Source organism: Akebia trifoliata, chromosome 7, assembly GCF_017979445.1.
Source record: "Akebia trifoliata isolate Shusen 1 chromosome 7, ASM1797944v1, whole genome shotgun sequence".
Taxonomy (NCBI): Eukaryota; Viridiplantae; Streptophyta; class Magnoliopsida; order Ranunculales; family Lardizabalaceae; genus Akebia; species Akebia trifoliata.
The window spans coordinates 3,506,468-3,522,002 of record NC_141381.1 but is presented as its reverse complement, the minus strand read 5'-3'; the positions used below and the strand labels follow the sequence as shown (position 1 = coordinate 3,522,002).

Genomic DNA, 15,535 nt, shown 5'->3' with positions numbered 1-15,535 from the left:
TATCCAAGTGTTGAATATAAACAGCTATCGAACACCTAAAATATAATATTAAAATTAAATAGTGAAAATAATAATTTTTAAAAATAAATTGATTCAAAGTTCTATAAATGTTTTCTATACAAGTGTGTGGAATAATCGGATCATGTTTTTAGATGTCAAGATGTGAGCTCATGACCATCCCTAGTGAGATTTGAAATCTTATTAAGTGTGTCAGGATAGTCTAACTCTTTTGTAAAAACAAAGGTTCTCAGTAGTGGGTCCCAATACTATTCTCCAATGGAAGGACGCCCACGTCGGTTAAACCACGTGCCACTATCTAACCTTTGCGTGACAGAGGCGCCATTCATTTCTGCAACTAAAGCGTCAAAACCACCTTAGCTTAGCCTTTAGCTATAAACCTGAAGGTTTGACGGTTTTTTGTTCTTCTTCTGGTTTTACGAAGCTCACTCACTCACAGTTTTTTCTCTTTAAAAGATATTAAATTTTACAATCTCCTTCACACTCTCACCGCTCTCTCCATCACTCAAAGCTCCATCGATCATTAATGGCGACTGCAACTTTAAATCCTACTGAGACCGAGAAGATCGCGAAGCTTCGATCTGCAGTTTCAGGCCTCGATCAGATCAGGTGGGCTTGATCTAATTTTCAGATCACTTATTTCTGCTTAATTATCCTTATTTTTGTAGTTTCAGATCATAGATTTGAGCTAATTTCGTTTTTTTTTTTTTTTTAAATATTTGTTATAGTGAGAATGAGAAATCTGGATTCATCAATCTTGTTGCTCGTTATCTCAGGTTAGATTTGAACCTTTTTATCTAAATTCTAAACATTGTTTTAGGTATCTCAATCCGTAATTTGAATTTTTTGATCCTTGATTTTGTTTGTTTTGGATGTAATGTGGATTTAAGTGGAGAAGCTCAGCACGTTGAGTGGAGCAAGATTAAGACTCCAACTGATGAAGTTGTGGTTCCTTATGAAAGCTTAGCGCCACCTCCAAAAGGTAAAAATATGATTTGGTTTCAATGCTTATTTTAATTAGCCACTCAGAGATTTGATTTAATTGTGTTCTAATGGATTTTTTTAGTTCTTTATTAGTTTTTGATCGAGAATCAGATCTAATTTGCTTAAATCAATACCAGATCTTGTGGAAACTAAGAAGATTTTGGACAAACTTGTCGTGCTAAAGCTCAATGGAGGCTTGGGGACGACGATGGGGTGTACTGGTCCCAAGTAAAACCTTTTCTTTCTTTTTAATTCTACATTAATTTTCTGTTATAAATTTATAATTGATGGCTCTTAATAGTTTGTAATCTTATCTCGACGGCATCTTTGTGCTTGTGCTTACTAAGGTTCTTTACATATAGTTTTTGGTAAAACCTAGCCGATAGAATTATTGAGGTGCTTATGAACGTGCTGATTTTCTGTTTTCTATGTTTCAAAGAAATTACCTCTTCAGTGCTTTTTATTGATTTGCAAGCTAATTGATGTGGTGAAGTTGTCTATACTTTATGCCAAAAGATCATAATTGGTCTTTGGGGTTTAATTTCGTTTGAGCAATGTGAAATTCCAATCGACTCCTAACCAAAATTTCCAGTATCTCAATCAAAATTGTGTGAAGATTTTGTGTTTTTTATTTTGCTTTCAATCAGGACTCAAGCTGATGCCAAAAACAGTGGTTTGAAGTAATCATCGAGAGATGGTTTGTGAGCTTTCCCTGTATAAAAAAATATCAGTCGGAAAATAGTTAGTATTAAGTTCTTAGGAGATTTCTTTCGAGATTCTTTTCTGGTGCTCTCATGTTTTGTTGACTGGCTAAACTTTTTAGTGGCATAGAATTTCCTTTTTCTTTCTTTCTTTCTATCTGTTTTTTTTTTTAATAATTTTTTTCTAGGCAAGAGATGAAGGCTGGTTTTGAACCCAAGTCTGTGCCATTATCACTCAAAGACTTGGCCTCTAACCAAGCTCGAAACTTCAGCACAAATTTTTTTATTCAATTTATTATTTTATTTGTTCATGGAGTTTTTCACTTTAGCATACTCCTGAAGAAAATTTCAGTTGTTTACCTCCTAAATCTAAGTTGCTTAATATCTTTTCTTGAATTTCATTATCCTTGGTTTCTTGAGTTTCTTTCTATAACATGAAAACAAGCATGCCAGTAACTAAAACTTTTGATCAACTGAAAATGGAAATTTTTTTGCTGAATGTGCATGCAAGAATGTTGATCAATTTTTATATTGATGACACAGAATATAGGTGTCAATAGAAAATAAAATAAATCTTACTTATTTTCTTTCTTATGATTGTTTTGAATATATCCATCTCATTCCTACTTTTCATCGTATGTTCTAATGCAGGTCTGTCATTGAAGTTCGCAATGGGTTGACATTTCTCGACTTAATTGTCATCCAAATCGAGGTTAATATATGTCATTGTTTACTATTCTGTTTTCTATATTGGCTTGTACATACCTTAGCTTTTCAAAATCTTTTTGCAGTCACTCAATTCCAAGTATGGGTGCAATGTCCCTCTGCTTCTAATGAATTCCTTCAACACGCATGATGATACTCTGAAGGTGAGCAATGTTCACCTCTTTTTTGTTCTTCTTGACCAATGTATCTCCTAATTATTTTACTTGACCAATGTAGATTGTGGAGAGATACTCCAAGTCAAACGTTGAGATTCATACTTTTAATCAGGTTTGAAAATCTATGCTTGAAATGCCTTTCAAGGCCTACTATGAGGTTTTTCTGCAAGCCATGATTTATGAATTTATCCTTCAAACTGATTTTATTTCTACAGAGCCAATATCCTCGATTGGTAGTCGAAGATTTTATCCCACTCCCATCCAAAGGACAAACTGGAAAGGATGGCTGGTATGTTAACTTCATATTCACCCTCCTCTCGTTGTGCTATCAATGTACTAAATTGTCCAATTTAATGTACCACAATTTTTATGCTGTTGGAAAACTGAACTTATTGTGGTGCTTACTAACACAGCTGCAAGGTCTCAAACATAAGCGCCCATTTGCCGGTATTTCCATTTAGTTCTATTCCGATGTTGAGAGAGACAATTTTTAATGTCCTTTAGTTTATGTTATCTTTGTGTGTAGCCATTTGGATGTATGTCGTGCATCCTTGCTATCTTCTTTCTTCGGCCCTTGTGAGCCTGACTTAGCGTGCTATCACTTCATCTTAAGTGTTGTCTAACTTGTTTGCTGTCACTTCCCATTAATTGTAGCCTCTACCAACTTTTTTAGGCCCAACTATCGGTCCCCTCAACTTCCTCCTCGAATAAGCCTTGATATCAAATAACAATTCCGTGTAAAGCTTTACTTCTTTTAAACTAGGCTCCTTGAACATCGACCTTGATACCAACTTCCTTTGGAGCTGGTTCTGATGTCAATTGTTATGGATCTAGTTTTGGTACATGTAACTTTGATGTGGCACTTGAGTAATCCCTAAATTAGCCCAAGTCAACCTTCCTTAATGAGTCCTAGGAGTTCTCTTCAAACTCCCAAAGCACTTGTCCATACAAGTTGAATACTAAAAGAGGAAATTGTATTTCTTAGGACTCCAAACAATTTTATGAAACCATGAGGGATCTCGAGGGATGGGTATGACGGGGAACTTGGGGCGTACTCTCAAGAAAACTCTACTACGATTTAAAATTTCTAGAATCTCCCAAAGAAAATGTATAACTCCCCTAGAACCACTCTAGCCATCCCTACTCCAGAACCTTCCTATAGTCTACAAGACTAAATAACTCTTATAATATTGTAAAAGAACTCTCTAGATTCTTTCTTATAGCCCGGACAAATTCTAAAGTTTTTCATTCCCTTATGTCACAAATTCTAGCTTCCCCAAGACCTGGGGAACGGAAAAAATCTCATATCACATCACAAGACTTATAGCAATGGGCTTACCACCCCCAACTAAAGATAAAAAATCCTCAAAGTTTGTGGATTGTAAGTTTTATATATATATAGGGGACGGTTCAAAGGACATTTGAAAAACCCCATTGGAAACCCATGTTTTCAAGTTGTTGGATTTGGACGGTTAAACTGCTCGGATTTCATTTGTCAAACAGCTGGAAACCAAACACTCTTTTGTAAAAGAGTTTATAAATTTTCAAAAAACTTTCTATTTTTCAACTTATTAAAATTAAATCCTGTTCTCAATATCAGTATGTTCTCTCTACAAACTTACTCCGTTGCGTAACCCAAACGCTCAGCCACAGGTGTGATGCCTACCAAGCTGAAGAAGAACACCACGCTGAGATACAAATAGCTATCAAAGGATTGATTGGATACTAATAATTTGCATCAGTCAAGTTTCTATGAATGTAAAAACTCGTCCATTTTCTAATATAATCATTATTCAAGAATATCAATTAATTCCAGAAACCTACTTATTCTGTTTGTTTTTTACAATAAGCAATATTTCTTATTTTCTGGTAAGATAATGGAGCAAGATTGCAAGTGGACCAAAAGGCAACAAAATGTTTATCTTTGCTTTGACCAAGACGATGTAAATACTTAAAAGTGTTGTATTGTGTATTCCCTTAGAGGGGAATGTGCATGGAACATCTAGCCGTGACCCAACATCAAAGCTTGTATCAGGTTCTTTGAAGTCGTCGACTGATCGAGAGACAGGTTGAGAGAGAGTTCGGATTCTTTGAAGCCTTCAATCAAGAGAGAGTGAGAGAGAGACATCCCTATTGAGAGATTCGTGAGAGAGATAGTTTGAAGGGTTTGAAGGGTTCGGACGTCTCTCGTGTGTGTTATTTCTGTAGAGAGAACATACTGATATTGAGAGCTGGATTTAATTTTAATAAGTTGAAAAATGGAGAGTTTTTTGAAAATTTATAAACTCTTTTACAAAAGAGTGTTTGGTTTCCAGTTGTTTGACAAATGAAATCCAAGCCATTTAACCGTCCAAATCCAATGACTTGAAAACATAGGTTTCCAATGGGGTTTTTCAAACGTCCCTTGAACCGTCCCCATAAATATATATAGGGAGCGGTTCGGCAGCCCTAAAGTTTGCCAAACATTTTTTGTAAATCACTTTTGATGGGGTTAAAAGTTTTGGAGTAGGCTGATTTTTTGTGAGGATGATCTCTACAGTGAAGAGATCATCCTCACCAAAAATCAGCTCATTTTGAAACTTAACCCTAGTTTACAAGTTGAAGAATCGTGGACCGTCCAATTTTTGTAAATCACTTTTGATGGGGTTAGAAGTTTTGGAATAGGCTGATTTTTGGTGAGGATGATCTCCTCATCATAGAGATCATCCTCACAAAAAATCAGCTCATTCCAAAGCTTCTAACCCATGTTATGAAAAATGTTTGGCAAACTTTAGGGCTGTTGAACCGCCCCCCATATATATATATAGGGAGCGGTTCAGCAGCCCTAAAGTTTGCCAAGTTTGGTGCCAAACATTTTTTGTAAATCACTTTTGATGGGGTTAGAAGTTTTGGAATAGGCTGATTTTTTGTGAGGATGATCTCTACGGTGAATAGATCATCCTCACGAAAAATCAGCTAATTTTGAAACTTCTAACCCTAGTTTACAAGTTGAAGAATCGTGGACTGTCCAATTTTTGTAAATCACTTTTGATGGGGTTAGAAGTTTTGGAATAGGCTGATTTTTGGTGAGGATGATCTCCTCTTCATAGAGATCATCCTCACAAAAAATCAGCTCATTCCAAAGCTTCTAACCCATATTTTGAAAAATGTTTGGCACCAAACTTGGCAAACTTTAGGGCTGCCGAAGCGCCCCCATATATATATATATATATATATATATATAGGGAGCGGTTCGGCAGCCCTAAAGTTTGCCAAGTTTGGTGCCAAACATTTTTTGTAAATCACTTTTGATGGGGTTAGAAGTTTTGGAATAGGCTGATTTTTTGTGAAGATGATCTCTACGGTGTAGAGATCATCCTCACAAAAAATCAGCTCATTTTGAAACTTCTAACCCTAGTTTACAAGTTGAAGAATCATGAACCGTCTAATTTTTGTAAATCACTTTTGATGGGGTTAGAAGTTTTGGAATAGGCTGATTTTTGGTGAGGATGATCTCCTCATCATAGAGATCATCCTCACAAAAAATCAGCTCATTCCAAAGCTTCTAACCCATATTTTGAAAAATGTTTGGCACCAAACTTGGCAAACTTTAGGGCTGCTGAACCGCCCCCATATATATATATATATAGGATTAGGATCCGTGTACACACATATCTACTCATATATCTACAACGTGTTTTGTCCTATGTGGGCTAAAAGTTTCTGATTGAGCTGATTTGTGGTGAGGATGATCTCTATGACGAGGAGATCATCCCCACCCCCATATTTATGAGTTGAAGAATCGTGGACCGTCCATTTTTTGTAAATCACTTTTGACGAGGTTAAAATTTTTGGATTGAGCTGATTTTTGGTGAGGATAATGTCATCATCATAGAGATTATCCTCACCAAAAATCAGCTCAATCCAAAACTTTTAGCCACTAGGACAAAACACGTTGTAGATATATGAGTAGATATGTGTGTGCATGGAACCCGACCCATATATATATATGTATTTTTTTTAGCAAACTTATATTTTTCAATGTTGAAGTCGACATCGGACTGAGTAAGTGGATTTGGTTTGTTCTACTTGGCAACATATGACATGTATTTTGAATCATAATTGATACACCTATATTTGTATATTACTTGCTTTATGAGCAAGTAACCTTTCCGAATGCTATCACATTCAACTTACACCTGTATAATTGTGAAGGTATCCTCCTGGCCATGGTGATGTGTTTCCAGCCTTGATGAACAGTGGCAAGCTTGATGCATTGTTGGCACAGGTGCACATACTGTAGATTTTCATATGCCTCTTTTTTGTTGTTAATTTCATGTTCTTGGTATATTATTTTCTCTATCTTTATATTCTAACTTCAGTTTTATTTTATTTTATTTTTCTTGTTCAGGGTAAGGAGTATGTATTTGCTGCGAACTCAGATAACTTGGGTGCTGTTGTTGACTTAAGTATCCATTGTAAAGGATTTTATTGTCCAAAATGTTCTTCAGCTTCTCTATGTTCCTTAGTGTTTTATTTATTATATAGTCAAAATTTATATTTTATCCTTGGACCTATTTTCTACACACCTATGTTCCTTGACTGGATGCAACAGAAATCTTACATCATTTGATCCAAAACAAGAACGAATACTGTATGGAGGTACTCAAAAGTGATTGTTATTCAAAATGCCTCTTGTGCTTCAAATCCTGTTCTAAAGCTTCATATTTGCTCAGGTGACCCCCAAAACTTTGGCAGATGTGAAAGGTGGTACCCTTATTTCATACGAAGGAAAGGTTCAGGTATGTGGTGGTCATCAGTAGTTAAATGTTATGCCTTGCATGATTTTTCCCTCAACTTGCTTCTTCAGAAGCATAACAAAGTTCATGAAAGAATTCTAATTAACCACATTCAGATCAGTTACATTTTCTAATTAAACACAGAATCTTGATTGTTTGGCATCATGTTATTGTCTTACATTTCATGAACATGAAAGAGTTAAACAAAGGTATATTATGCCTTAAACATTTATCCACAGAAATTTCTGTTGTAAATAAGAGCTCGTACCGACAGTTTGGCAAACAAATATACAGATGAATACCCTCAATATATTGAGAAATGCGATTTTTTTTTTTTAATCTATATATAAATGAACGGCCATCTGTTGATAAACTGACCACAAAAGTTTCCTGTCTCTTGCAAGTGTGAAACCACACATACCAGCGATGCAGCATTGTTATGATCAGTGTTTTTTTTATAGGGTAAATTACACTTTGACCGCCTGTAGTTTGGCATAATTCCATTTTGACCCCCTAACGTTTTGATAATTGCTCTTACATTGCTTATAGTTATGTAAGGAGTTCACTTACCCCCTTCCATAATATTGCCGTGAATCTAACAGTTAAATTCCTTTAAAAAGACCATTTTGCCCTTTTTAAAATATTAATTCTTTTTTATAAACAAAAATACACATTTGAAAAAATGAGTTCAATGAATGCGGGGAGGGGGAGGGGGAGGGGGGGGATTTTAATTATTGTTTTAAAGTTTATTTTTTATAATTAAAAATAATATAAAATAGTAAAATAACATCTAAATTTTAACACCATTAGTGAAAGGGGAGGAAACACAATTATCAAAATGCCAGGGGGTCAAAGTGTAGTTTACTCTTTTTTGTAATATAACCGTACAAGAAAAGCTCATACAAGTTCTTTGTTAGGGATCTACAAAGTTATAACTATTGAAAATGGGTTAACAGATATTCAGAGATTTTCTAGAATGTGTTTGTTGCATGCTTTATGATTGCAAGCTTGGATTATGGCTGATGGTCTAATTTTTTTAAAGCTTTAAAAAAAGACCTTGTTCCCAAGTTTCTTATTCGAGCATTACAAATGCTGCAGACTTCTTAGCTTGGTTTGAATATGTCAATATGTAAATAAAATTGATTGAACATACAATGACATCCTTAGCTTTTGGTTTATGAACTAAGTTAGTATGCATTCCAAGTTCAAATATTTTCCTTGTTTAAACTGTTCTTAACAAGGTTCAAATCAGTAATGAATTTAGTTATATGTTGTTTAGGCCTAAGTTACCTAGTTCATTGGTTCAAATTCGGGTTCGCGGTTTGTGGTTCGCCACTTTTGAACGAACCCGGTTCATATAGGTAGTTTGTGGCAGATATTTAAGTCATTTATGCTAATCTCATGGAAGACGCAGGTCAAGGAAGTATATCATCAGTTTAAAAACAAAACGGTTATCTTTGATATTGGTCAAATCTTGGGATTTCTAAAATGAGGGTTTTCTCTAATATTGACCAAACCATGGGAGCATCTCTAAAATTCACCAAAATAAGGGGTTCGTCAGATTCGATGTTTTTGACGAACACACTACGAATGGAACCTCAAACTAGTTCAGCTTGTACCAATTCGTGGTTCACTACTATATTAGGAACCCGGTAACATAGGTTTAGGCAGGGAGGGTTATCTTAGTGATGCCATGCTATTCCTTTGATGTCCTATTGCTGCATATAAATCTTGTGCTTACTATGTCAATGTTAGCTTTGGATGACATTTTTCCTGTGATGTGCAGCTCCTGGAAATTGCTCAGGTTCCTGATGAACATGTAAGCTATGCTTCAGAAAGTTAAACCTATTTTTCCCTATTAACCACAACTTGGGCAGTAAACACTACTTTCTTGTGTCGCATTCTCGCTCTTTCCAGATATTCGAGATTTTTTTTTTTTTGGTCATACGTGACTGATATGGTGTTGGTTTGTATTCCATACAGATCAATGAATTCAAGTCAATTGAAAAGTTCAAGATTTTCAACACAAACAACTTGTATGTGAAATAATACCTATGTGATATTGTCCTCAAATTGCAGATTTGCTTGGATAGTATGCTAATTACCCCATTTGTGTAGGTGGGTGAATTTGAAGGCCATTAAGAGGCTTGTGGAAGCTGATGCGCTTAAGATGGAAATTATTCCAAACCCAAAGGTATGTCCTTCCTTTTCTTTTAGAACAACTCCAACTGGGCTTCATATCTCTATATTTAGAGAAGGAGACCTCAAACCAAACTCCAACCAGGCTTCAAAATGAAGATTTCATCTCTATGTCACTGTTCACATCTTCAAATATAGAGCCCAGATAGAATTTTTGAAGCCCAATCTCTCTCTGTTTACCTTTTTTAAATACCTATCATATCTCCATTTTTTCATAAATGCCAGTTTTGACCTTTTTTCATGAAACATGTTTTAAATACCATTTTTGTTCCCTACCTATTACATTCACCTTTTATTTTTGTGAGAGTGAATAGTATTTTAGAGATTGAATAGTGATTTGAAGATGGGTCTGGTTGGAGTTCAAAAGTAGTTCGGAGTCTTCAAAATGAAGAAGATGCCAATAATGAAGCTTTGGGTTGGAGTTGCTCTTAGGATAACAATTGGGCATTCTAACATTCTATCTTCAATGGGTGGTTTCTGACGAAGTTACTGTTGTTTCCAGGAAGTTGACGGGGTGAAAGTTCTTCAGCTTGAAACAGCAGCCGGAGCTGCAATTCGGGTGATCATCAGATATATCTCAGCATTCTCAAAATGCTTGCTGTGAAGTTTTACATCTCCTTATGTTATATCATCACCATCCTTTTTTTGTTGTTGTTGGAACAGTTCTTTGATAATGCCATTGGCATTAATGTTCCCCGATCTCGATTTCTTCCAGTGAAGGCAACATCCGATTTACTCCTTGTCCAGGTCATAACCCAAATCTCTTTCCGGCATTCATCTTAGGATTTTGGTAATTGATTTAAGGTCTAATTTAAAATATTTATCTGTTTCTGCAGTCGGATCTTTACACTGTAGTTGATGGCTTTGTAATTCGGAACAAAGCTAGAAAAATTCCCGAAAATCCCTCTATTGAATTAGGGCCTGAGTTTAAAAAGGTAAAAAATTCATCTAGTAGCACTGAGTGCAGTTCGTTGGGAAGCAAGGCACTGATTTATTTATTTTTATCTTTTCTAGGTTAGCAATTTCTTAAGTCGCTTCAAGTCCATCCCTAGCATCATTGAGCTTGATAGTTTGAAGGTGACTGGTGATGTTTGGTTCGGTGCTGGTATAATCCTTAAGGTATGAGATTTTCTCTTGCATTACTTGGTTTTGCCGATCTTTTCCTGGATCTATAATATAATCCAGTTCAAACATTCCTTAGCTAAAGTTTAGAATCTTAATTTCGGTTGCTGTCATTTCTGTGCTATTAATGCTTGATTCTTGTATCTCTCTTATGAAAGTGACAACAAACAAGATTCATGAAAAAAAAAGATCCACTGACGATCTAATAATACCATAGTTGTATAAGGATTCCTCTAGCCCTCTAAAAAGGTTAAAGTACTGAGTCTGTCATTTTGTGGTGCGTTTTTTTTTTGTTTTCTCCTTTTCTTTTTCTTTTCTTTTCTTTATTTTTCGCAGCTGCATTGCATCTGTGTGCAACTGAATTAAACGCGATCTTGCTAGCATACCTTTGAATATCAATTTTCTATTAATAATTTGCTCTTTTTTTTTTCTTTCACTTTTCGGTTTCTGATCCAACATTTTCTGACTTCTCTTATTTGATTGTGTATTCTTGAAGGGGAAAGTTACTATTTCTGCAAAACCCGGGGTGAAGTTGGAAATTCCTGATGGAGTAGTAATCGAGAACAAGGTAAAAACTTGAAATTCTTGAACCCCTTCCCTCCTTCCATTTCTTCTTCCCCTTCTACAAGTAAACAAATTTACCATATCGATAATTTATTTCTTTTGACACATCCAGGTGATAAATGACCCCAAAGACATTTAAGGATGACTAGACTTCATGTTGTTGTGCATCCATATGAAACATGAAAGATCAAGAGCTGTTTTGCTTCCAGTTTTAATGGCTGAATGTTGTAGGATTGGCAAGTTGCACTGGTAATAAACAAGAGGTTGCCATTTACTATGCTTGTAATGTTTCTTCCTTAATGCCCTAGTTTGATCTTTATCCCTTATTTGGGTGTTGTTTACGTGCTCATTCTCTTTAGCTGGCAACTTAAATCTTTTTCTACCCATGACTTTCGCTTAGTATGTTTACTCATAATCTCACAATCACATTTGACTATTAAGCGTAAACTTCTTTTCATCCATTTAACAATATGGCGCAAATGTTTGAAAGACAACTGTTATTGATATTAATCGAGGCAAATTACAAGGCAACACCTCAACTCATTTGGTGGCCTTATAAGGCACATGATAGTTTACAAGATACCTCTTATGATGCTTGATTTTTGTCCGTTCTTTCAAGGATGTGAAAGCGCCCTCGATCCGCGGGGTGCGCGGATCCGCTTTTGACCCTTAAGGTTTGGGAGTCGCCACCTAGTTATTGTGGTCTAGGAACCAAACTGACTCTAAAATGGATAAAAAGGAATTAATCTACTATAGAAATCTGAATCCGGAGATCATGTTACGGGGTTGGAAGGTGTTAGGCACCAACCCCGCCCGGCCAATGCCGGTCTCTACTTATTCCAAATATAACTACATCGCTAATGATAAAACCTAGATTAAAAAAATAATAAAAAAACCTTACCTTTTATCTGCAAAAGTACTATTCCCTCAGATCTGAAAAACAGTTCCTTGTACCGTACTTTTTGCTTCGTTTTGTTCCCGGATCTGATTTCTGATCTCCGAGGCAATGTGTCTCCTTCTTGGATTTGGATGCTTTGAATTTGTGGTGGATTTTTGGGGTATTTTTGAAAGGTTTCTAGGTGTTTTTTAGGCTAAAATCGGAGTAGGGGTGTTAGGGAAGGAGTTGGGGCTCCAAAATTAGGGTTTTGGGGAGGTTGGGGAGGTTGTGGAGGCTTCTTCACCTACTTTTTCTAGGGTTTCTTCTTTGATACGAAAATAGGGTGTGGAGGCTCCTATTTATAAAGTTTTTAGAAGCATTAGGGTTTGATTAGGGTTTCTTTTAGGGTTTTGACTTAGTCTTTAGGGTTTTAATTTAGGGTTTTGACTTTAGTCTTATGAGATTGACTTGATTAGGGTTTTGATTTAGGGTTTTGACCTTGGTCTTATGAGATTGACTTGATTAGATTAGGGTTTTGATTTGGGATTTTGACCTTAGTCTTATGAGATTGACTCGATTAGTTTAGATTAGGGTTTTGACTTTAGTCTTATGAGATTGACTTTAATACTTGACTCTAGTCTTGCTTAATTGACTTTAATTTTGACCTTGGTCTTATTTGATTGACTTTGATATCTTGACTTTAGTCTTGCTTGATTGATTTTAAATTTTTGGAGAACCCCTTTCTATTATATCTTTGATTCTTTGGACCCCCAAATGGAGGGGTCCTTAAAGAAATATCCCACGAACCCTCAACAATTTTGCCTGAGAGTCCAATTAATCGATTTTTTAGGTTCAACTTTTTAAATTAATTTCATTAATGTTTCACTTTAATTATTTAATGTTTTATTTACTAATTTCGAATTTTTTAATTATGAAAATTATGAAATTACCGTTTTGCCCTCGGAGAGGATTTTTTACGTTTTAAGTCGTTTTTCAATGTTCCAAGATGTTTTGGAATCAGTTTTTCGTAAGGAATTCAATGGGAATGTTGGTTTTTGTCATTTATGAAGTTTTTTGTATGAAATGATCGTGAACTTTATGAGGGGTATTTTCGTAATTTTGTCAAATTTTGTGAAAATTGGCGAAGTGGTTTACTTGGTTTCGATTTATTGTTTTATGTGTTTGAGTGGGTTTTCCTAAGCGTAATGCAGGCTCTAGAGTTGTTTTGATGTTAGGGGTATTTTGGTAATTTAGTGATTTTTATCGTGAAGCTTCTTTTTTATTTGCAAGATGATGATTTCTATGTTTCTGGGGTCGTATTTTCCTACCGTAGCGTGGTTTCTAAGTTTTGTCAGTTCGAGATACATCATCCGGATTTCTGAAACATATCTGGTAACAAAATAAAGCATTGGAATAGACATCCATCATTGGGAACCTTTGCGATCGGGTCGACGACTTGATTAATCAGGCGGATGCAAAAATGGGGTGTCTACAGATGATGCCGATCTTTTTTAGGCTTTTCGAAGGATCGGTCAAAACTGACAAAAGGTCCATGTACAAATATTTGGTACTTAACCAAATCGGCATGGACAAACTCCCTAGACTTAAGTTGTACATGACCATGACACAGACAACGATTCACATTTTTTTTTCAGATCGTTCCATGGAAGAGGCTTCAATACTACCCATTCTTAATACATGAAATCATGAAAGTACAACAAACAGAGATTAGATTAGGCCCCCAATCCAGCCTTTAACCCTTCACCGAAAAAGTATTAGAAGCCAGAATCCCCAAATACATTACACATTATCCGGAATAGATGAAGAATCTCCACTACTGTCACCACCAGCATTGTCACCGTTGCCGCCTCCCATGATACTTTGTAGGATGCTTTGACCAATTTGTTGTGTGAAACCATCGACAAGTCCATTCATTAGAGCATTATCCACTGAGTTATTCCTCACTGGTTGAACTGTTTGCATGACACCCATATTTGGATTAGGCACATAGTAATTTTGTTGCCGAGACACATTCCCCAGATATGCAGATCCAGATGTCTGTAAATGGGGAAGGTTGGCACCCGGAAACGATTGATTGTGTCGGAGGAGTGGTGGCTGCATCTGTAACTGTTGAACTGGTACTACAGGCTTGGCCGTCGCACAACCTAAGTGGGCATCGAATTCACAAAAATTGCATCGATATAGCCAATGGTTTGATCCGAGCTTTTGACATATATCGCAGGAGAAGCCTTTGGTTTGGTAGGGAGGGCAGAAGTTGAGATTAAGAACATGAGGATGGGCCGTGTGATTGAGCCTAAGAGGCATTGAAGCACAGTTGGTGTGGATGTCGAGATTGCAGAGGCCGCAATGGTAAGAGAAACCATAGCCTTGGTGTCCGCACGCATCGCAATTGAATAGGCCTTCTGGGTAAGCTGGGTAAGGGAGGAGGGTGAGGGGATGGTTGGGATCGGCGGGGTGGTTGATGAGTTTAGGCATTTGAGAGCATGAGATGTGGAGGATGTAATTGCAGGTTTTGCAGATGTAGATCAAACCGGAAGGTTTGAGCTTGCATCCTGAACATGTAGCGAAGTTTAGAGAAGGAGATTGAAAGTTGAAGAGCTCTAGTGGATGTTCATGGCTGAAGTGGTGGATGTATGGATCATAGCTCAACTTCCCCATCTCTCTCTCTCTCTCTCAATCTGTATTCTGTGTTTGTGATTTGATTTGATTTGAAGAGGATAGCCAAGGGGAGAGACGTTGACTTAGTGAAGCGCGTACTAAGTCTGTGTCTATGGGTGGCAATATTCCTTGACTTTGCGAGTGGCACACGTTGGTTGGCAGCTACCTACCCTGGATGCCTCTAAAGTTTTAATGTATTTGGAGAAAGCCCAACATTCCATTTTTGTTATTTTAAAAACGTTGGTTTTGAAATTATTTGTTCGTGAATGAGAGGCCTAGGTCAACGCGTGCTTCTTTCCTGTGCACTGATGTGAGAAATTTCTGTTGTCTAGTCTAAATAATCTTCCTTCGTACCCCTCGACAGTTGACATGGCCACCTTGACCTAGGTCTTCTCTAAGAGAGTACCATAAATGACTTAAATACGTTCAGCTTCAATAGCAGAACCTTCGAGTTTCCCCCTTAGAAAATTGCTCATCTTCAACCTATGGGTGATGTGGTTTTAGTCCCAAAGATGGGAAAAAAAAATTTAATATTGTTTGACAGATTGGACTTTATGAGTTGCAAGTATTTAGTTGGAGGTGGATCTAAGAAAATTACACATGTTGTATGATCCTAATAAGATGAGATAGTGAAGTGAGTTGTTTTCTTTGGTAGAAAATACAATGATGTATGGTATTTTTAAGATTTCGACAAAAAGTTGAAAATGGTATATACAGAATAGTAGACATCTA

At 36.4% G+C, this 15,535-nt stretch overlaps 2 protein-coding genes across 2 annotated transcripts; one reads left to right on the top strand and one right to left on the bottom strand.

The window, feature by feature from the left end:
* The first annotated feature begins 365 nt into the window (after positions 1-365).
* LOC147398010 (UTP--glucose-1-phosphate uridylyltransferase) lies at positions 366-11,573 on the top strand. Its single transcript, XM_086447119.1, has 21 exons — positions 366-627; positions 747-794; positions 909-1,000; positions 1,140-1,230; positions 2,355-2,415; positions 2,495-2,572; positions 2,646-2,696; positions 2,800-2,873; positions 6,779-6,851; positions 6,975-7,032; positions 7,179-7,225; positions 7,300-7,365; positions 9,149-9,181; positions 9,346-9,398; positions 9,481-9,556; positions 10,064-10,120; positions 10,225-10,308; positions 10,398-10,496; positions 10,576-10,680; positions 11,180-11,251; positions 11,360-11,573. Exons 1-21 carry the CDS (start codon positions 545-547, stop codon positions 11,384-11,386), a joined length of 1,428 nt encoding a protein of 475 aa, XP_086303245.1. The 5' UTR covers positions 366-544; the 3' UTR covers positions 11,387-11,573.
* A 2,050-nt stretch (positions 11,574-13,623) lies between these two features.
* On the bottom strand, positions 13,624-14,840 carry LOC147398009 (protein VACUOLELESS GAMETOPHYTES-like). The gene has a single exon (XM_086447118.1). It carries the CDS (start codon positions 14,801-14,803, stop codon positions 13,925-13,927), a length of 879 nt encoding a protein of 292 aa, XP_086303244.1. The 5' UTR covers positions 14,804-14,840; the 3' UTR covers positions 13,624-13,924.
* Positions 14,841-15,535: the final 695 nt, after the last annotated feature.